The sequence below is a fragment of the Prunus mume genome, linkage group LG2 (genome assembly GCF_029339155.1).
Source record: "Prunus mume cultivar Tortuosa linkage group LG2, ASM2933915v1, whole genome shotgun sequence".
NCBI classification, from domain to species: domain Eukaryota; kingdom Viridiplantae; phylum Streptophyta; class Magnoliopsida; order Rosales; family Rosaceae; genus Prunus; species Prunus mume.
In genome coordinates this window covers 23,587,121-23,609,838 of record NC_142699.1, presented here as the reverse complement: position 1 = coordinate 23,609,838, position 22,718 = coordinate 23,587,121, and the positions used below count along the sequence as shown (strand labels likewise).

At 37.0% G+C, this 22,718-nt stretch overlaps 1 protein-coding gene and 3 pseudogenes across 1 annotated transcript; all 4 read left to right on the top strand.

Moving 5' to 3' along the window:
- Window positions 1–895: 895 nt before the first annotated feature.
- Window positions 896–3,295, top strand: LOC103321992 (geraniol 8-hydroxylase-like). Its single transcript, XM_008223846.3, has 2 exons — window positions 896–2,307; window positions 2,497–3,295. The coding sequence occupies exons 1-2, from the start codon at window positions 1,375–1,377 to the stop codon at window positions 3,115–3,117; spliced, it is 1,554 nt and encodes a 517-aa protein (XP_008222068.2). The 5' UTR covers window positions 896–1,374; the 3' UTR covers window positions 3,118–3,295.
- An 8,886-nt stretch (window positions 3,296–12,181) lies between these two features.
- Window positions 12,182–13,151, top strand: LOC148919864 (uncharacterized; annotated as a pseudogene).
- A 6,298-nt stretch (window positions 13,152–19,449) lies between these two features.
- Window positions 19,450–21,049, top strand: LOC103322017 (geraniol 8-hydroxylase pseudogene; annotated as a pseudogene).
- Window positions 20,653–21,277, top strand: LOC148919863 (geraniol 8-hydroxylase pseudogene; annotated as a pseudogene).
- The last annotated feature ends 1,441 nt before the right edge of the window (window positions 21,278–22,718 follow it).

The following is a 22,718-nucleotide window of genomic DNA, read 5'->3' as shown; positions in this document are numbered from 1 at the left end:
TCTCCTCCAAATATGACCCAAGATAGCTCGTTTTAAAGATAAAAATATTCCAAACACTTCTCCAGAAGGCCACGAACCCATCTGAGGTCATCTTGGGCTCCAAAAACGCAATAAAAGCCCAAAATGTCACTATTCCAGCACAACGCACTGCTCCTTCATTTGTTCGCCAGGAAATCATCGCTTGGTGGAAAAGTCTGATATTTTGATACGATCAAGCTAAGTGACTCACGTACGTCCTCCAACTGGAATTACTCCAAAATTCGTTCATTTGATTATGGTTTGCTCCAGAGAGAATCGAAAGTCCTATATTGGAAATATAATTCAAAGTATCAAAATTCTTCCAAAGTATTAACTAAAATATACTAAGAATGAGGTTAAATATATAATATAAAATCGACTTATCAATTTGTATAAATTTTATAAATATATAATATAAAACTTAGTTGGCACAATCACTTTAATAATATATTTATACATCCCTGATCATGGGTTCAAGAGATTGTAGTCATCCACCGTTGGATGTTAATTCAACTTCACTCACTTTTACACTCTTTTTAAGAAACTTTTTTGAACTGTTGAATTAACATCCAACGTTTCATCCTTGGTTATATTAACCGTGGGCCTCGGCGGCTTCTTTCTTTTCTCTGCAATTCCGTCTTAATTTTTGTCGTGCATGATAAAATTGACCTTAAATTGCTTGGTGCTTTCGACAAAAGAAAAAAGAAAAAAAAAAGAGTTTGTTCGACACGTTACGTTCTCAACACGTCTTTTTCTCTTGTCCATAAGTAATGGGCAAGTTGCAGGCCTCTAGTTCTTTCGATTGATGGAGCCTAATTTCGTAGCGACATGCACATGATAAGAATTTAGATGGCTTCATTTTCTATCAAATCACCCCAGTTGCCTTTCCCAATCTGTCTTGATGAGATTGGACAAATAACTTTAATGGACCAATATGCGCAACCCATATAGAAAACCATATCTATTATAGGGTGGATTCCTATCCTGGTGTATGATTTTTGTTTTGTAAAATCCCCAGTTGCCCTTCAATATGATGGTAGATTGACCTTGCGAAGGCTATATCTAAAGGAAAAGCAAACAGAGCCATGCCACTAGAATACAGATTTTTGTTTTGTAAATTTTTTATTAAGTTATTCGGTGTTGATTTTTCAAGTACTTACCATGAAAAAAAATGAAAAAGTACGAATTTTTTTGTTGTTGAAAAAAACACTTTTGAATGAAGCCAATTTGGCCATCTAAAAAGACTGTTTTAGCAGCTAGCTAGCAACTTTCTTTCTGTCCAAACAGGATGCATAACTAAGTCCAAATGACAACAGTTGTCGGATTGGGTGGCTCCTCCCTCCTCCTTCAACTTTTATGTGTGCGCGCGCGATTAGAACTAGAGAAAGAATGGATTTCTTGAGTTTTTGTATGGTCCTGCTAAGCCTTTTCTCTGTGTTGTTGTTCTCAATTATTCAAGCTCTGCGAAGCAAAGCCAATCCCAAAAGGCATCTTCTCCCACCTGGACCCAAGCCATTTCCCTTCATTGGCAATCTTCTAGAGCTTGGCAACAAACCCCATCTCTCTCTCACCAAGCTTTCCCAAATCTATGGCCCCATTATAACTCTGCAACTCGGCCAAGTAACAACGGTGGTTGTTTCTTCACCAAACACAGCCAAACAAGTCCTCCGAACCCACGACCAACTCTTGTCCAACCGAACCGTCCCAGATGCAATCCAAGCCTGTGACCCTCGCCAGGACAGCTTGCCATGGATACCACCTTCGGCCAAATGGAGAAGCCTTCGACAAATATGCAACTCTCAATTGTTCGCCGCCAAAATCCTCGACGCCAACCAACCCAACCGCTGCGTAAAAGTGCAAGAGCTCATATCTCAAGTCAACGAAAGTGCGGTCAACGGTGAGGTGGTAGATATTGGAAGGGCCGCTTTCAAAACTACGCTCAATCTGCTGTCTTGTACTGTTTTCTCAGTGGATTTGGCTGACCCAAGAAGCGAGATGGCCAGAGAGTTCAAGGAGACTGTGTGGGGTTTGATGGAAGGGGCAGGGACCCCAAACGTGGGGGACTTTTTTCCTGTCCTTAGGAAAATTGACCCCCAGGGCATTAGGCGGCGCATGATCAAACATTTCAACAAGATGGAACAGCTCTTTGACCGCATGATTAGCCAAAGATTGGCATCAAGAATAGCCCATGATTATGTCACAACCAATGATATGTTGGATACTCTTTTGAACATCAGTGAAGCGAACAGTGAGGACATGGACAAGACCAAAATTCAACATCTGTTTCTGGTTAGTTGTTTTGTCTTTGCTTATCATTATAGTTAAACTACTCTATCAATTAATTTAATTTACAGAGAGAAGGGATTCGAATTTAAGTGCAAAGAGTGGGCGAAGTGGCCTGACCGTCTACTCTTGTTAGGTGTTTTTGTTTTTGGTTTTTAATCCCATTTTGTTTTTCTGACTTGTTATGTTAAAAAGGCCCTATTTTCCGCGGGCACAGATACAACTTCAGCCACATTGGAATGGGCCATGGCTGAGCTGCTACGCGACCCTGAAAAGCTGTCAAAAGCTCAACAAGAGCTGGAGCAAATCATTGGCAAAGGAAAACCAGTAGAGGAAGCAGACATTGCTCGACTTCCTTACTTACAAGCAATAATCAAAGAGACCTTGCGGTTGCACCCAGCAGCTCCATTGCTTCTCCCTCGCAAAGCCGATTCAGACGTTGAAATATGCGGGTATATTGTACCCAAGGGTGCACAAGTGTTTGTGAATGCATGGGCTATCGGCAGAGACCCCAGCATTTGGGAAAACCCAAGCTCGTTTATGCCGGAGAGGTTCTTGGGATTGGATGACCAAATTGATGTTACAGGCAAAAACTTTGAGCTTATCCCATTTGGTGGTGGGAGGAGAATATGTCCTGGCTTGCGATTGGCAATGCGAATTCTGCCCTTGATGTTGGGTTCACTCATTAACTCTTTTGATTGGAAACTTGAAGATGGGGTTGTACCAGAGAGCTTGAACATGGAAGAGAAATTTGGCCTCACCTTGCAGATGGCTCACCCTCTTAGAGCTGTGCCCAGGTCATTTTGTGAAATTTAATGGAGTTTATTTATGAAACTTGTTAACAAACATGGTTGTAAGATTATTGTTTCCATAACAATACTTCGTACGTAATGGCTTTTGGGTTTAATGATATTTAGTTTCCACTCCTTTCTATTAAGCTCTTATAAGTGTAATAACCATTCATTATATCAGAAAGAATGAATCTTTTCTCTCATCTTTTTTATGCTCTCTTTTCTTCTTCTTGTTCTTCTGATTGAATGAATCTTAATATGTGTAAACTTCAAATCTCATGCACTTGAGTTTGTTGTATTATTAGATACTAATAATCCGCACACATACTATGCATGAGTAGAGAATAAATATCCCTCGTTACATTAACTTCTTTTTGGTTAGTGCAATTTAAATAAGAGGATAATTAGCACTTTTGACAAAGTGGTTGGCAAGAAACCTTAAGGCCATTGGATTGAAGACCTCGAGCCTTGGTCCTCAAGACAATAAGCCCTACACACTCATATAATATGCGTGACCAACGTCCAACACCTTCATCTATGGAGCATAGCCTTGGCTAAGTTGGCCAAATCCAGGTCCTTCGTATTCTATTCTCCCTTTTTCTGGTTGGCCAAATTTAGGTTGGGGAAAATGTTTTCTCCCACTCACTGTCAAGGTGACATTGGCATCCGAACCTGAGACCACTGTTCTATAGATCATTGCCCTTTTCCACTTGGCTAGACGTCATTGATCACTGTCTAAGGAGCATTGCTCCTACAGCAAAGGTGGTGTAGGTTGATATATAGTATTGATGTTACTGAAGGCGTGCTTGTTAGAGAAAACACACTATTACAAAAAGTGAAAAAGATGTCCAGAAAAAAACTACGGTTTAAGGGAAAACCGTCGTGTTTTAAAAGACGACGGTTTTATAAAACCGCCGTGTAAGAACAACTTAAACAACTAAAAAATAGAGATTCCAATAGTTATTTCTAAAAGACGACACACCTAATTAAAAAAGCGACGTCTTATTCAAAATGGTTTTCAGCATAGTAAAATCTGAGCCCACAAACAACGGTAGAAGGTATGAATAGACCGACGTAGAAAGTAAAGACGACGGTTAAAAAAAAAGCCACCGTTTTTACTCAATAATTAACACGACCAAGTTTTCGTATAAGGCGACGTATAATTACAAATAAATCCACGGTGGTATATTAAATAATACCGCCGTATTAAATGAATGTACAACGATGTCAATGATAAATTTATTGACTTCTTTCTTTAATAGTTCTACGACGGTATCTTTAACTCTCAACACGTTGAGTTTTTCAATTAACGACGTATAATAAAATTTATACAAATTTATAAATAAACCCAATCCTAGACATGTATTTATAAAAAAACCCAAGCACTATTTAAACATAGAAACACACCCAAAATCAACCTCAAAGTCAACTTTTGGGGTGTGTTTATAAATGGGTTTTGAGTGTGTGTAATGATGGGTTTTGGGTGTGTTTATATGTTTAAATAGTGCTTGGGTTTTTTTATAATTTCAGACCCCATTTTGGGTGTTTTAGTGAAACTCCCTAAAATTTACCGCCGTATTTATTCACTTTATACGTCTACCCTGATATCTAAACTGTCGTCTTAATAATATTATTTTTTAATATTTATTTATTGGATTTTGTTATCCTACAACGGTAGACCAACTTAATGACAAGAATTGTGAATAACCACAACGGTTTATATGGAAAACCACCAACAGAATCATATTTTTCTTAGATCCCAAAAGATACGTCGTGAACTTAAAATTACCGTCGTATTTATTCACTTTATACGTCTTACATTATATTTAAACCGTCGTCTTAATAGGAATTTTTTTAAACCAATTTATTTCCTGGATTTTGTTATCCTACGTCGGTAGATCAACTTAATGACAAGGATTGAAAATAACCACGATGGTTTATATAGAAAACCGCTGACATAATCAGATTTTTCTGAGATCCCAAGGGTTACGAAATCTTACTAGATGGAACTCTATTCCTCATCATAATCAGACCACAGAAAGATAATATTTTAGAGGTTAATGATGTATGTGTATTTGTGTCTTTGAGATACACATACGCACATACACATTAACATCCAAAAAATTACCTCTAAAATTTGACAACGGCAGCCTCAGATTTGCAATCAGAGAGACAATTTTTTGGAAGTTGATGATGTGTGTGCGTTTGTGTATCTACACAAACGCACACACACACCAACATCCAAACAATTGCTTCCTAAGAGGTGAGACAGAGCCAAGGGCAAGAAGAAGTTGGAACCCTAATTGAAAACTAAAATTGAAAGAACTCGTGAAAAAAAACTATTTATAAAAAAAAAAAAAATTCAAATCCACGTCGGTTATATTACACTTAATGCCGTTTAACAAAATGAATCTACGTGAGTCCGTACCAACCCTTTAGACGTATAAAATAATCATCACGTCAGTTATGTTATTTTCACGCCATAGTAAAGACATATTAGGGCAGTTTATTAGAAACACCACGACGTGAAACAAATACATTGCGTCGTCTTAATCTTAGAGTGAAAAACCAACGATAGAATCTATTAAGTAACTGACTTAGAAATGAAAGACGTCGGTAATTATAAACTTACCGACTTATTATTTAAAATATACTACGACGACATCTATAATTAATAGTGCGTGTCGTGTAATATCATTTACTAGGGCGTATATTATTATATACCGCCGTTTAAAACATTTTACTAGGGCGGTTGTAATTAATAGCGTCGTGTTATGAAACGTTTCGTTAATATTTTAAACTTTTCGCCTTACCTGACCTACACTTATACTATTTCCAAACCTGAGAAAAAATTTCATGCTGTCCTCATTTTTACTTCCCAAAGCGCCGTGTCGAATCTTATCGGCTTCCTCTCCTCTTCGTCTTCGTCCCTAAAAAATAATTTTTTTTTCTTGTTTTGCAACTCCAAGCAAAAACTTTCATTGCAAACAAAAGGTAAGCATTTCCCATCTTTGTTCTTGTTTTGCATATGCATATAATCTGTTTTGCATTTCTCATCTTTGTTCATGTTCATGCGAAAATCATTTTACTTTTTGGATAAAATCTACTGACAAAGAACAAAGTGTCATTGACCACTATGATAAAATCTACTCTGTTTTTGAGTGTTTGAAGTAGTAAACCAAACGGTCTTGGAACAGTTTATGAATTTCATATTAATAAGTTTTTAAGTTTTTCCAAATATAAAGACAAGAAGCAAAAGGGCTGGAAACACTGCTATAGACGACGGTATTTTATATTTTACGTCGTTTGTAATTTAGAACCACGACGTTTTCTCTCCACCATCGTGAATATTAGAAATTTACGTCGTTTACTTTTAAATCACGTTGGTAGTTAACTACTGTCATTATATAAGTATTATTGTGTTGGTTGTTTTTATATTCCGCCGTATGAAATTTTATACTACGTCGTTTTTTAAAATAAGCATCGTGATTTTGTTGACTTTTAATTTATTTATTTTTCTCTGCTTGCTTGCAGGTCTAATTTCTCTATAACCATGGTTTCTCAAGCGCCAAGTAAGGATTCTAGCTTGAACAAAAATGAATGTAAGGAGCTTAAAGTTTCAAAACCTCAAACCAAGCCCTCGAAGAAGATGAAATTTGTTTCATCTACTGAGACTGAACCCGCACGACAACATTTTCTGAGGAGCCCAAGTCTAGTCGTGGTATAAACATAATGCCTCGTGTTGTGAAGAGAAAATTGCAGAAAATCAAGCAAGTTATTGAGTACAACTAAATGGGGAAACCATATGACCCTGCACATACTGAGATGCAGTCCTACATTGGTGTGTTGGCAGGGTCCAGAGTCCCAATTGTGGACAAGAAATGGACTGAAATCCCCAAGGATATAAAAGAACAGATTTGGGAAGCCGTTGACATAGCTTATGTGGTAGGGCAAGGGGGTAAAAAAATGGTGTTATCATCTGCTAGCAAGAAATGGAAGGATTTCAAGTCTACATTAACGAGGCAGCATATCCTTTCATTCATCAATGAGAAGGAGAAGTTAAGACAACCCGCTGAATTATATAAATTCATAGAGAAAGCAGACTGGGATGCCTTTGTAGCTTCGAGGTTATCCGAACAAATTGAGTCTATCCATGTTGAACAAGCACAGAAGAGAGAGAAATGCGAGTACAATCATCGATTGTCTCGAAAAGGATATGTTGGTTTGGAGGATGATTTGGAAGAAAGCATGCCAGGGGTAGAAATTGATCGATCTACCTTGTGGAAGAAAGCTAGAGAAGACAAAGACAGTAACATCCCCGATCCAAAGGTTGCTGAGAAAACAAAATTAATTGTAAGCCTAAATTCACTTCACTCTGTTTTAAATTTGTATTAAACTGCATTGGAATTTTAATTAGACTTGCATATGGAACTAACTCTCTGTTTTTATTGACTTTAATGTGTCTTTGTGTTAATTAGGATGAATCGCAAAAACAAGTCAGTGAAGGCACTCTTACTGTCTCTGGAAGTAATGATGTGTTGACTATGGCTTTGGGTCCCGAGCATCCAGGGAGAGTTAGAGGTGTTGGGGCTGGGATTTCCACTAGGCAATACTTCAATTTACCTAGACAACAGAGGGTAAAGTCTACCGATCAATTAAAGGAAAGTATAAGAGATGTCCTTAAAGAAGAGACCTTGAAGATGGAGGCTAGAACCAAGCAATTGGTAGAAGCTGAGAGGGAGAATTTGCTGAATTAGCTACGCTAACTAATTCCAAATTTTGATCCAAGCGTGCTGAAACTGACAACTTTCCAAGGTCCTGAGCAAAGTCCCAAAAATCCAATGTCGGATAAAGCAAGCTACTCTGGGGCGCTGGATGTCAGAGCCCTCAATTTTGAGGATGAGAATGCCAAAGATGGAGAAAAGCAAGAAGAAATGGTAACTTCTATGAACCTTTGATTGCCAACCAATTAGACGTTGTTATCTTAATTACAGACGTTAGAAACAACCCACAACGACGTATTTTATTTACCGTCGTCTCAATTTAAATTAAATGGCGGTTTCTTGTATTAATTGTCGTGTGTATTCCTTACCATGACGGTACTTTTGTGCAATATTTCATTTTGTACAAGCTGTCTTATCTATATTTCTTTATTTCTTAAAATAGAAATCCAAGGATGCAGAACAGTAAGTTGAACAGCAAGTCTGACATGGTAAATTCTCCTGAAATTTGAAATACTCTCTTTCTCTCTCTTTATCTGCAATTGATATTATCTGCATTTCTGCTAATGCATGCTTTTAAGTGTGTAATTGCATTTGTTAATTTTGGAGTTCTTTGTTTTATAATGACGTAATAAAGTCATAAGACGACGGTTTTCCATCAGCGTCGTTTGAACTTCATTTTAAGTCTATTTTTTAAAATAACCGTCGTTGGCATTCTAGTACCATGACGGTATTGTGGATTCAAATAGTGTCATTATTTTTTAATCTTTCTTCACTCACTCTGTTCCACTCTCTCTCTCTCTCTCTCTCTCTCTCTCTTTATCTGCATTTCATGTTATTTGTATTTCTGCTAAAGCATGCGTTTAAATTGATATTGGCAATTGTTAATTTTCTAGGGCTCTATTTTCAATCGACGTAATTGATACATACGACGACGGTTTTTACTTTCCGTCGTGGTTATTTAATTTTCACGTCGGTTTTTTATCTTCCCTATCATTTTATCTAGATTACCACGTCGTTTAAGTTTGTGTAGTCTCTGTTTTTTTTTCACTTCTATGTTATATATCTTTCCTTATTTCTTCAAGCAGAAAAACAAGTGCTTGGACGTTTCTGAGAAGGAACAACAAGCACCGGATTACTCAAACCTAGTCTTGCCATCTTCTTTACAAGTCCTTTGTCGTTATGTGGAGACGACATTAAAGTTTCATGAGAAGGCTATGATATTTACAATTGAGAAGGAGGTGTTTGGTTTTGAGCGTCACACCTTTGTCTTGAGTGAAGATATTACACAGTTTACAGCCATGGATGAAATTGGGGCTACTAATGGGGAACAGATTTTCTTTATGCCTTACCTCCAGGATACGTTAGTCAACATGATTTCTTTGTATGATGCAGTGTATATAAACCTGTTTAACATCTATGTTTTTTTTTGTGTAGCCGTCATTGGGTCTTGCTCATTGTGAGACCAAAGAGGGGGACTGTGTATTTTCTGGATCCACTACTTGGAAATCGAGTGGTTGATGACGAGTGTAAAAACATAGTGAACACGTAAGTTGATCTACTCAAGTGCAATGTGTGTTTGTAGCCTAATTTTTGTTTGAAATAACACTTTGTGTCATGAAACAGTGCTATCAAGATGTATAATTCACACATAGGCAGACAAGGCCGTAAAGCACCTATTTGGAAACTCTACAAGGCACACCAAAGCAACCTAGCAGTGTAGAGTGTGGCTATTATGTCATGCGCTTTATGAGAGACATCATCACAGATCCTTCTTTGGAGTTTGAGAAGATGGTAAATGGAAAAATTTAGGATTTTAATTTCTGTGGATGATGGAAAATAGAATTACCGTCGTTTGAATCGATATACTACGACGGTAATTCTATTTACTCTGCCACAGATCATTCAAAACCAGTCATGAATGCTAAATAATGATGTTTTATTGATTGCAGTTTGAAAAGGGCAAAGATCAAGCACCATACCCCCAAGAAGCCATTGAAGAAGTAAGGAAAGAATGGGCAGATTTTGTTTGCCTTCATATGGAGTAGAGGATTTTTACAAACAATTATGAAAAATGTACATTTTTTCGTTTAGAATAGACAATTTTTTGTACAGTGTTTAAGGTATAATGTATATTTTTATTTGCTGTTAATAAAGATTGGTTTTCACTTTTAAAAACTAAAGTAACTCCGTAAACCGTTGTCTGAAGACCTTTCCAATGACGTAATAGATTCAACAAGAGACGTCTTATTAAACTTGAAAATAAACAAACGATGGTAAATTCAATAAATGACATGTAAACTCATGTAACACGATAGTAAATTCAGTAAAGACAATAAACGACGTTGCTAACACAAAGATTCATTAACCAAATACCACGTCGATAACTTAATAAAAAATGACGTTTTATGAAATTTCAACGACATGCCTTTTATTAACCGTCATTTGATCAAATACTTATAAGCTGTGTCACGTCTATACTCTTTACAATGACGGTTAATACCATATGCAACGTGTGAGATTGAAACAACATCCTAATCCTGTGACGTCGTATACTATTGACAACGTCGGTATCTGTATAAATACCAAAGTTTAACATGCATACAATGTCGGTATATGGATTCATAACCGACGTGATTTGTTGTGTTTATAACAATATTTTATTGACCTTAATTCATTATATTCATAATAAATTTGTAAAATTTCCAAAAAAATACACCACAACTCCTATGCAGTCATTAAGATATTTTCTTTGTCCTAAAGCTTTTAAAAATGTAATTTGAGTTATAAAAATGAAAAATGTCAACATAAACAAATAAATCACATCGCTTATAGTTTCTTCATACAATCATATTGGATTGTGTCATTCATTGGTGGGGATATATATATATATATATATATTTAATGTTTAGGGTTTAGGGTTTAGTATGACGCCAGGGTCGTATTTTTTTTTTATGTTCCTTGCGCACACGCGTTCAATCCCAAGAAATCCAATCCCAGGGATATTATTTAGTGGATGTGACATCGGTTTTATGTGTTACTGACGTCTTACTGCTTTACGACGTCGTGTTTCATATATTAACTGACATTTTTTAACGACGGTTTTGTATGATTTCCATCGATGTTTGAAGTAGCACGCTTTCTAAAAATTTCGCTGTGACCTAAATTTTTTAGATTTCGCTCTAAGTCTACATTTCGCTCTCTCACTTCAACTCTAATCCAAGGAGGCCATAATCTGTGAGCTCTGCTTGCCTGTAAGTACAAACCCTAATATCCTGCTTCTTAATTCATTGATTGATATTCAGTTCTGGGTTCTGAAGTACAAACATATAGGGTTTAGGGAATGACTTTAGATATATGTTTAGGGTTTAGATATATTAAGTTATGGGTTCTGAAGTACAATCATAGACTGCATTGTTGGGGTTTTAGATATATGTTTTGTGATCTTTTAATGTTTTCGTAGGTATGTTCTTCATCAATTTCTGTTGTTATGAATAGAGAATGGCTTTAATATTTGCATGCTTTCATAGAAATTCAATGTTATGGGTTATTAACATATGTTGGGTTCTTGGAAATGGTATGAATAAAACATGACTTAGCCTCCTTTTCTTTAAGAGTTTGACGATGGTTTTTCTAAAAAACCGTTGTTTTTATTTATCTACAAGGCGATGTTTATTTAACTACCGTTGTCTGTATTGCTGTGTTCAGAATCACTGTTTAATAACTTCAAACGTCGGGTTTGTCAAAAACCGACGTTTGTATAAGTATAAAACGTCGGATGTTTTAAAAAACCGTCGTCTTTATGTTAAATTACTTTCTATCAAAGTAATTATAATATACTATAGTGATGTTCATTGCTTGTCTTTTCACCTGATTATAAATAATAAGGTATTTTGTTGGAGATGGATAAGTCATAGATGCACGCGAATAGAAGATCGAAGACATATGAGTTAGGGGTGGAAGTATTTTTGAAATTTTCAATAGAAAATCTTTTAACCACAACACATATTCACTGTCCGTGTGTTAAATGTGGGAATGTTCCATTGTTTGGGGTTGAAATTATAAGGGACCACTTATACTTTAATGGAGTTGACCAAAGTTATAAGAATTGGACATTTCACGGAGAACCTTGGCAAGCAACTATTAATGCTAGTAGAAATGTGGAAGATGATGATGAACATAGTAGGTATAGTTTTATGTCCTGAAGAAATAGAGATGGATGATAATGATTTAGGCGATGTTGGATCCGATCCTTATGAAATCGCCAATGTGATTGGCGATAGAGATCAACCCTTGTACCATGGTTGTAGTAAGTACACCAAGTTGTCGGCATTAGTGAAGTTATATAATTTGAAGACAAAACATGGGATGAGTGATGTCTATTTTACAGAATTGTTGAAACTTCAAGGAGAATTGCTTCCAAAAGAAAATACAATACCTTTATCTATGTATGAGGCAAAAAAGACTGTGTGCATTGGGGCTGAGTTATAAGAAAATCCACGCATGCCCCAATGATTGCATATTGTATAGGAAGGAGTATGAACATTCAACTCATTGTCCTACTTGTGGAATCTCAAGATGGAAAGAAGGCAAAGATTCAATTTTGAAAGAGGGTGTCCCAGCAAAGGTAGTGTGGTATTTTCCACCAATTCCAAGATTTAAAAGGATGTTTCAATCACGCAAGACAAATAAGAATTTGACTTGGCATGCTGATAGAAAAGCAATTGAAGGTCAGATGTCTCATCCGTTTGATTCTCCCTCTTGGAAACTCTTTAATGATAAATGGCCCGAGTTTGGTAATGAGCCGAGAAACTTGAGAGTGGCTCTCTCATTTGATGGATTCAATCTCCACAGTTCTCTAAGTACCAGATACAATTGCTGACCAGTTATCTTAGTTACATATAATCTCCCACCATGACTATGCATGAAATGAAAGTTCATGATGTTGATCTTATTGATTTATGGTCCGAAACAACCCTGAAATGATATAGATGTCTACTTAGAGCCTTTGATTGATGATTTAAAATCTTTTTGGGATGGGATTCAAGGAGTGTATGATGCTCATATAGGAGAATACTTTACACTCAGAGCTGTATTACTGTGGACAATTAATGATTTTCCCGCTTATGGAAACTTATCTGGTTGTATCGTAAAAGGATATAAAGCTTGCCCAATATGCGGTGATGATACACCTAGTCACAAGTTGAAAAATGGCCACAAAATATGTTACATCGGGCATAGAAAATGGTTACCAATATATCATCCATATCAGAGGCAACATGCAGCTTTTAATGGGAAACTTGAATGTGACACGCCTCCAAAGCCTTTAACCGGATAAGAAGTGTTACAAATGGTTGAAGGTATTAATTATAAATGGGGCTCCAAAAAAAGGGGAGGTGGAAGTGAAAATGACGGTGACAGAGTTTGTTAGAAGAAGAAGTCAAAATTCTTTGATCTTGAGTACTGGAAATACCTTCCTATGAGGCATGCCCTTGATGTTATGCACATTGAGAAAAATGCTTGCGATAGCATCATTGGTACGTTGTTGGAGATCCCTGGAAAAAATAAAGATGGGATTGCTGCTCGTTTGGATTTATTGAACATGGGGGTCAAGACTGATTTGCAACCTGAGTATGGAGAAAGACGTACTCGCTTGCCTCCAAGGCCTTGGAATTTGTCAAGAGCAGAGAAGAGAGCGGTTTGCAATTCTTTTTATGGTATGAAGGTCCCTGAAGGTTACTCTCTTCAAATATTAAAAACCTTGTATCTTTACAAGATTCAAGACTTCTTAGGCTTAAATCACATGATTGTCATACCTTGATGCAACAATTGCTCCTTGTAGAAATTCGTTCTGTCCTCGAGAAGCCTGCAGGGTATGTAATAACTCGATTGTGCTTCTTCTTCAATGCTATATGTGCAAAGACGGTAGATGTTTCCAAGCTAGATAAGTTGAAAGAAGATGTAGTAGTAACTTTGTGTTTGCTTGAGAAGTACTTTCCCCCTTCATTCTTCGATATCATTGTTCATCTAGTAGTACATATTGTCAGAGAAGTTCGTCTATATGGGCCAGTTTATTTTAGATGGATGTATTCGTTCGAAAGATATATGAAAGTGCTAAAAGGGTATGTTCAGAACTGTAATCATCCTGAAGGTTGCATTGCTGAGCGGTATATAGTCAAGAAACTGTAGAGTTTTGCACCGAGCATTTATCTGATGTTAGTACAGTTAGAGTGCCATCAAGCCAGAAGATGGGACTTTCAAAGTCCTTAACAGGTTGCACAATGAGTTTAGTTGATCGGGACTTGTTGAATCAGGCGCATCTATATGTCTTGGAGAATACGGAGGAAGTTCTACCTTATATCGAGTATGAGTTTTATTCTTAAGTAGTCATTTTAAATTATATTCCTTATGTTTATCTTATTTGTTTGGGACTGTAATGCTTGAATTTTTCGTGTTATGTAGAGAACATATGATCCACATCAGGACCACTTATCCAAAATTTAGAAAGAGAACAAAGTGGCTACAACATAAGCACAATACCACTTTCATTCAATGGCTACGCTTGAAGGTATATGAAATTGAATAACATATTGCACTTTTAATTTTCTTCTTTTCATGTTAGATTGAATTAAGATATGATTCATTTGCAAGTTCAAAGTCAACTTAATAGGGAAGACAATAATGGTGTATCAGAAAATTTGAGGTGGCTAGCAGCTGGTCCAAGCATGGCAGTGTCATCATATAGGAGCTATCTTATCAAAGGTATTAAATTTAACACCAAGGCACAAGATGATATGCGTGCAGTTCAAAATAGTGGAGTTTATTTACTTGCACATACTATGCAAGTGCTAATGCCAAGGATAAGAACCCAATTGTCTCAAATATGGGTTTTTATGGTGTCATTCAAGATATTTGGGACCTTGATTACCAAAAGTTTACAATCACAGTATTTAGGTGTGATTGGATAGATAGCACTTCTGGCCTTGTAGTCGACGAACTTGGATTTACCCTTGTAGATTTGAGTAAAGTTGGACATATGAATGGCCAATTTGTTGTGGCTTCTCAAGTCAAACAAGTATTTTTTGTTGATGACCCAATACATCGCGGTTGGTCAGTAGTGTTATCAATGCCTAATAGAGAATATAATGATGTTATTGGTGATGATGTCTTAGGTAATGTGAGAATTGAGTGTGCCATTTACTAGAGGAATGCCAAATGTTGACACATTTGATGAACTAGCCGGTGAGTCTGGGAGTCAAAATATTCGAGATGGGTGTGAAGATATATGGATTGAATGATGCTTGTAATTTATGACATTACTTACGCTCTAAATAGTTGTGTATGACATTAATTTTGTAAGCAATTGTATTGCATTTTTTTTTCACTTTCATTATACAGAGTTTGGGCTCAAAGCTTTCAGTACAAAAAAATCTGGTTCAAGTACCAAAATACGACGGTCTTGTTAACATTATTGCAAAACCAGACGTCATAATAGTATCAGACGTCATTTTTTTATCATACGTCTTGCAATGGAAGACCTTTAAACCTATAAAAAAAACAAAGATAAAAAAAGCTAAAGACGTCGGTTTAAAAAAATGGACATTAAAAAGGTCGTACGTCTCCAATTAGACGGCCTTGATGCACTCACCGCCGTGTAAAATTTAACTCAAACGACTACAGTAATAATAAAACAACTCAAACGACTACAGTAATAATAAAACAACGACGGTAATGCAAAGCCGTTGTTACAGGATATCACGATTGGAAGGCAAAAAAAGACAACATATAAAAGAAGATAAAACGACCTCGTAAAAAATATACCGTCGTATTACCTCATAAACACGACGATACGCTCTTATTCCGAAACGTCTTTTCAATATACCACGTCAATTTATATTTTTAGGACTTGGTGAGAAAATGATTTACATCGTCTTTAGAAGAAAAAAAATGACGTAGAAAATGGTAATTACGTCGTCTTTAGAAACAAAAATGACGTAGAAAATGGTAATTACATCGCATTTTATATTCTTACAGACGTTGTAACTTCTTTCACCGTCAGCATTTAAAATAAAGGAGACATAAAAACCTCATTCTTCCCATATTACTGCCGTCATTAAAAGTTTTCACGTCTTCCTGGTGACAATGTGTCGTTCAATATTACACACAAACGTCGTCTTTTAAAACATAGATGACGTAGTATAACGTCACCACGTCGGTGTTTATAGGTTGTACGACGTTGTATCAAGACAAACAATTCAGTGTTTATAATAATAACTGACGTTGTAAATCGTATTTCGCCGTCATAGTTTAAAGTAAAAGTGACGTATGAACTTGTTTATTCCCATATTTATTGACGTCATTAACTATTTTCACGTCTACCTTTTGACCATGTGTCGTGAAATGTAAAAAAACAACGTTTTCTGTGGAAAAATAGGTGTCGTGGTATGTCTTCTAACGTCGTCCCCGATTACTAATGGGCGTGTGTACGACTTTTAATACGTCAACTTCATTGTTAACATTGACGTGTACAATAATTCCAACGTCATATCTGGAAACAAAAGTGACGTAATATTTCATAATGTGTCGTGGAATGTCATTATCAACGACGTGCGGTTAATTGTTTATGACGGGTGGCTTTTCTTTTGAGGCGGTATTTTACTAAACAACATCATGTTTGTTTCTTTAGACGACGGTTGTTACCCAGATTGAGTCGTTTAATGGTTCACAATTAGTTATTTTTTTGTTTGTCGCGAATCTCACGGCCTGGTGCTCCGGGCCCAGGGATGTGAGTCAACACGTGACGCCCTTCTTTTGGATGCGGTGCGGTTGTGCGCGGGCGTGCCAGCATGGTCTACCGTAAGGCCGAGATGATGATGAGGTTCGGGTAGAAGATGGTTCAAATGTTGCACCTGCTTTACGTTCGACTCCTAATGAAACGATTGTGGTGAGAGAGGAACCGATCTCGCCGTCAGTTCATGGCCCGAGCTACAAGGCCGTTCAGTGGTGGTGTTGGTGGCGGGTTTTAGGCGGTGCTCCGGTGCGTTGCTCAAAGAGCGACGGTCGTATGATATATGGGGTGAGTGAGGCGATAACAGAGATGGTGCTCCGGCGCCTTGAAAATCAAGGGTCGTATGATATATTTATGAATGGATTTTCCTTACAATCTACCACTACTCCTAAGACAACAAATAAAAGTATTGAAAGTGCATTACAGGAAAATATAATTTGCTCCGTGGGAGGCTTTTGGTTTGGTGTTTGAACCCTTTGAATGTAGTCTTGAGCTTAGTTTTTATAGGAGTCCTGGAGGGATATTCGAGGCTGACAAGACCTGCGCTGTGGAGTCTGACCGGGGCTAGTGGGTAGTCAAATCGGCATTTGGGATCGTGAAGCATGGCGGTTTGGGGTTGAGAAGTATGGTGGTGTGACCCCCATAAATCTCGATAAATCTCGGCCACCTCCCTGATCTAGGTTTTGCCCCCTTGGCCGTGGGAACGCATTTAATGCCCTGGTCTGGTGGTTGGTGATCCGAACCTAAGTCGTAAGATTACTTGTGAGAATGTCTGCGCCTAACCACCTTGATTTCCATCACAAAAGCCTGACTTTAGTCACCTCCCTTGTGCATTTAATGCTTTTTGTGACTAGTGGGCTTGCTGCGAAGTCAGAGGCATTACTTCATTAAATGAAGCGTGGGGCCCTGAGGCCACGTGGTGATTTAACCACACACTTTTTAAGCCGTGTCTTTTATGGCCTTCGGCCTTGGCCTTCAATACTGTGGTTGCGAGGCTGAGAGGATTCTGCCTTTGCAGCTTTTCTTTTGTTTTTAGGAAGGCGAAATGCTTGTCGAAACGGTAGGCGCCAGGGCCGAAGGGAAGTCCCTTCAATTAGTTAATGACCGCGATTTATTAAGCACAAACATTATTTTGTGGTCTTTTTCTTTACTTTTACGTCGGCTTTTGTTTATTCCGACGTTGTTTATCTATGAACAACGTCTCTGTTTTACTGTAGTGGTTTTGTTTTTAAAAAGATGTCGGTCAATTTAATGACAGTTTGAAAACTTGCTAGACGACGGTGAATTCCCGCCATCAGCTAGATAATACTCAGTTTGGTAGACGATATTATTGATTTCATATGTGATTTTTGGGGCTTCTCCTCTCAAAACATCGTTGAACATCGGAGATTGACCTAGGATGTTCAAGTCATTTTGAGATCCAGCAACTCCGAAGAAAGCGTGCCAAACTCATGTATCGAAACCTGCAACGACTTCAAGGATGATATTTTTTGGCCTTTCCGATTTCGTAATCTCCCGCCAAGCTTGGGCAATTCTTCCATTGCGGTGCATGCGATCAATGCTACCAATCATTCTGAAAATAGTCCCAAAACACCAAAGATATGCAAACATTCAGTATGATACTGTGAACTTTTGTTCGGGAAGCAGTCCCAAAACACCAGCACAATTTCTCTTTTGAACAAATTATTCATCATAATTGCAAATATCATGCATGATTTTATTGAACAAATGTTGTTGCATTCTATACCGCCCTCGAAAATGAACGTCAGAGTACAGAGATGTTGGAATAAAATAATCTTCCATAAGATTCTTACCCCAAGAATGCCTATGTCTGTCAACATTGGGCCACGGCCTTCTTGTGAACCACGACTGCTCTGGTTTTCTTCACCAAGCAAAACCACAGCCATGACAAGTTGCTGTTCTAGTTCTCTCTGCGCTTTTTTGCTTGCAGCTCGTCTACGCCTTCTTTTTCTTATTTCTCGCTCTTGCCTCTCCAAGACCTCCTCCATGTCTGCTATTGAGAATGGAATATGAAATATGAAATCTAAAATCTGAGAAATGAAATTTTTGAGAAGATGTAGTGTGAGAGTATTTGTGAGCTGAGCCTTAGTTTTATAGAAAAATTTAGGTCGATAGACGTGACACGTGACGCAATTTTATAGAGTGAAAATCTTATTCGAAATTTGAAATTCAGATGAAATTTATCTGAAATGTGAAATTCAAATGAAATTTATCCTGAAATTTGAAATTCAGATGACACGTGGCGCAATTTTGTAGGGTGAAAATTTTATCTGAATTTGAAATTCGGATGAAATTTATCTGAAATTGAAATTCAAATAAAAAGTTGAAATTCAAATGAAATTTATTTGAAATTTGAAATTCAGATAAAATTTATATGAAATTGAAAATTTGAAATTTATCTGAAATTTGAAACCGAAAATCTTATCAGAAAATCTCATCCAAAAATATTGTCCAAATTAATTGTTTAGGTAAACAAATTTGTGAAAAAAAACAAAAAATTGAATAGTATTTGCCCTTTGCCATGACAACTTTGGAAGTGCAACTTACTTTTTGCAAGGATAGGCACTATTCATGTGAATAGTCTCAGCCCTAGACCCCTTGCCATGGCAAGAGTTTCACTGTTGGAAGTGCCCTTATTCCCAAGCAAGTTCAAGTCTTCCTCCCTTTATTTATTTATTTATTTAAGAAAAGAGATATATATTATTACTGTCTATTTTGGCACATGGTAGGAAAGTCCCCACCTAAGTTTTTCTCTTTCGTGTTTATCTCCTAGCATGTAGGATACATATATATATATATATATATATATATATATATATATATATATATCAGTAGTGAAAAAATATGCTCATGTCCTCTAAACAATTGTGCCAAAAATTAACCGCTGGAAGAAGAAAGAGAGAGATGGATTTCTTGAGTTGTGTACTATTATGTCTTATGGTTGCCTGGATCGTAATCCAAGCCCTCCAATATTCATTTGCAAGAAGAATTCTCACAAACCTTCCACCTGGACCAAAGCCATTTCCTTTGATTGGAAATCTCCTAGAGCTGGGAAACAAACCCCACATCTCTCTAACCAAGCTTTCAAAACGCTATGGCCCCATTATGACTCTACAACTCGGCCAAATAACAACAGTTGTAGTTTCTTCATCCATCGTCGCCAAACAAGTCCTCCGCACCACGACCAATTCTTTTGCAACCGAACCATCCCGGATGCAGTCCAAGCCTGAAAGCATGCCAAGCACGGCATGCCCTTCATACCTGTTCAGCTAAATGGAGAAACCTTCGCAGAATACGCAACTCCCAATTGTTCGCCACCAAAGTTCTCGACGCCAACCAAGCCAACCGTCACCTAAAAGTGCAAGAGCTCATAGCTGATGTAAGCGTGGTAAAAGGTAAGGCAGTTGAAGTTGGAAGGGCTGCTTTCATAACTACCCTCAATTTGCTGTCACGTACTGTCTTTTCTGTGGATCTAGCGGACCCGAAAAGTGAGACGGCTAGAGAGTTCAAGGAGTTGGTGTGGGGTATCATGAAAGAGGTCGGGAAACCGAACTTGGCTGACTATTTTCCTGTGCTTAAGAAGATTGATCCCATGGGGATACGGCGCCGTTTGACCAAGCACTTCCGGAAGATGATTGACCTCTTTGACAGCTTGATCTTCCAAAGGTTGGAAACAAGAAAATCACATGATTATGTCACAGCCAATGATATGTTGGATACTCTTATAAACATGGGTGAAGAGAAAAATGAGGATATGGACATTCCTGAAACTCATCATCATTTGTTTCTGGTTAGTTATGGATATAGCTTTCCCATACATACTAATTGCTAATTAGAGTGTATCTTTTTGTGATTATTAAGGTTGTTTTTGTTTTTGTTTATACCATCTAAACTGACTTCAAGAACGAATTTACTACGTAGACGGTTGAGATGGTATACGTAGTTTTATTAGTTCATTATTATACATATATGCTAGCTAGCTCCGATTAATTCTCTGACTAAGTAATCAACCATTTGGTGAATAATATAGGATTTATTTGTTGCGGCCACAGAAACAACTTCAGCCACATTGGAATGGGCAATGGCTGAGCTACAATGCAACCCGGAAAAACTGTCAAAAGCTCAAGAGGAGCTAGAACAAGTCATTGGGAAAGGGAAACCAGTTGAGGAAACAGATATTGCTCGACTTCCTTACTTACAAGCCATAATCAAAGAGACCTTCCGGCTGCACCCAGTTGTCCCACTTCTTCTCCCTCGCAGAGCCCAAGCAGACATAGAAATCTGCGGTTACATTGTACCAAAGGGTGCACAAGTGTTGGTCAACGCATGGGCCATCGGCAGAGACCCCAGCATTTGGGACAACCCTACCTCATTTATCCCTGAAAGGTTTTTGGGATTGGATATTGACGTACTGGCCAGAACTTTGAGCTTATTCCGTTTGGTGGCGGGAGGAGAATATGTCCTGGGTTGCCTTTGGCGATGAGAATGTTGAATTTGATGTTGGGTTCGCTTATTAACTCGTTTGATAATTGGAAGCTTGAAGATGGATTTGTGCCAGAAAAAATGAACATGGATGAGAAGTTTGGCCTCACTTTACAGATGGCTCATCCTCTGATAGCTGTGCCCATCAAGTATTAGGAGAACCAAACCTAGCTAGCTATCACTACTACAAAATAACCCTTGCGCGACCAAATTTTGCACCGAAAAATTATTCGTCGCTGGAAGTTATTTTGCGCGACGAAACTCAAAACTTTGTCGCTAAAATCCTTGCGCGACCAACTTTTGCGCGACGAAAAAAGAATTTGTCGCTCAAAGTGACTTTGCACGACCAACTTTTGCGCGACGACTATACATCGTCACGCAAAGTCTTGCGCGATCAAATTTTGTGCAACGAAAAAATTCTTCACAAGCGACTTTGCAACGAAAATCAATTCATCACACAAAGCTACTTTGAGCGACAAAACAACAAAACTTCGTCGCGCAAAGTCCTTATAAAATAAATAAAATAAAATAAATTATTTTTTAAAATCTTTGTTAGAAAAATATATTATTGTTGTTTGGATTGGGTTTTTGTTAGAAAATATATTTTTTAAATTGACGATCGAATTGGTTCATTGTATTCATATAGGGTCAAAGAGTGTAGCTATAAAAAAAATCAAAATCGGAGTTAAAATAACCGTTAAATCGTGATTTTTCATTTACAACCGTCGAAAAGTTATGTCCCGTTACTTGATCTCTGAATGTTTATTTTTTTCGATTTTTGGCATATATGATCTCGAAGTATAAACACAAACAAACAAGTTTGACGATTGGATCGTTCAAACTAGTTTCGTAGAATGCGTATGCCATTAAAACAATATATTCACTAATAATTAAGAGTTTATTTATACTTTTGTTAAATATAACATAAGATTTTGTGGTATCCACTAGTGTAAATATTCTAAATTGAAGATCAAATTTAGTCATTGTATTCATATAGAGTCAAGGAGTGTAGCGGTAAAAAATAATCAAAATCAGAGTTAAAATAACCGTTAAATCATGATTTTTCATTTATAACCGTCGAAATGTTTTGTCCTGTTACTTGATCTCTGAATGTTTATTTTTTCCGATTTTTGGCGTATATGATCTGAAAGTATAAACAAACAAGTTTGACGGTTGGATCGTTCAAACTAGTTTCATAGAATGCATATGCCATCAAAACAATATATTCACTAACAATTAAGAGTTTATTTATACTTTTGTTAAATATAACATAAGATTTTGTGGTATCCACTAGTGTAAATATTTTAAATTGACGATCAAATTAGTTCATTGTATTCATATAAGGTCAAGGAGTGTAGCTGTAAAAAATCATCAAAATCGGAGTTAAAATAACCGTTAAATCGTGATTTTTTATTTAGAACTGTTGAAATTTTTTGTCCCGTTACTGGGTCTCCGAATGTTTGTTTTTTGCGATTTTTGGGGTATACGATCTTGAAGTATATACAAACAAGTCTGACGATTGGATCGTTGAATGATGTGTGTGTATATATATATATTTATTTACTTATTAAATAGCTTTAAATTTATTTATTTTGTACGTATAACACTTAAAAA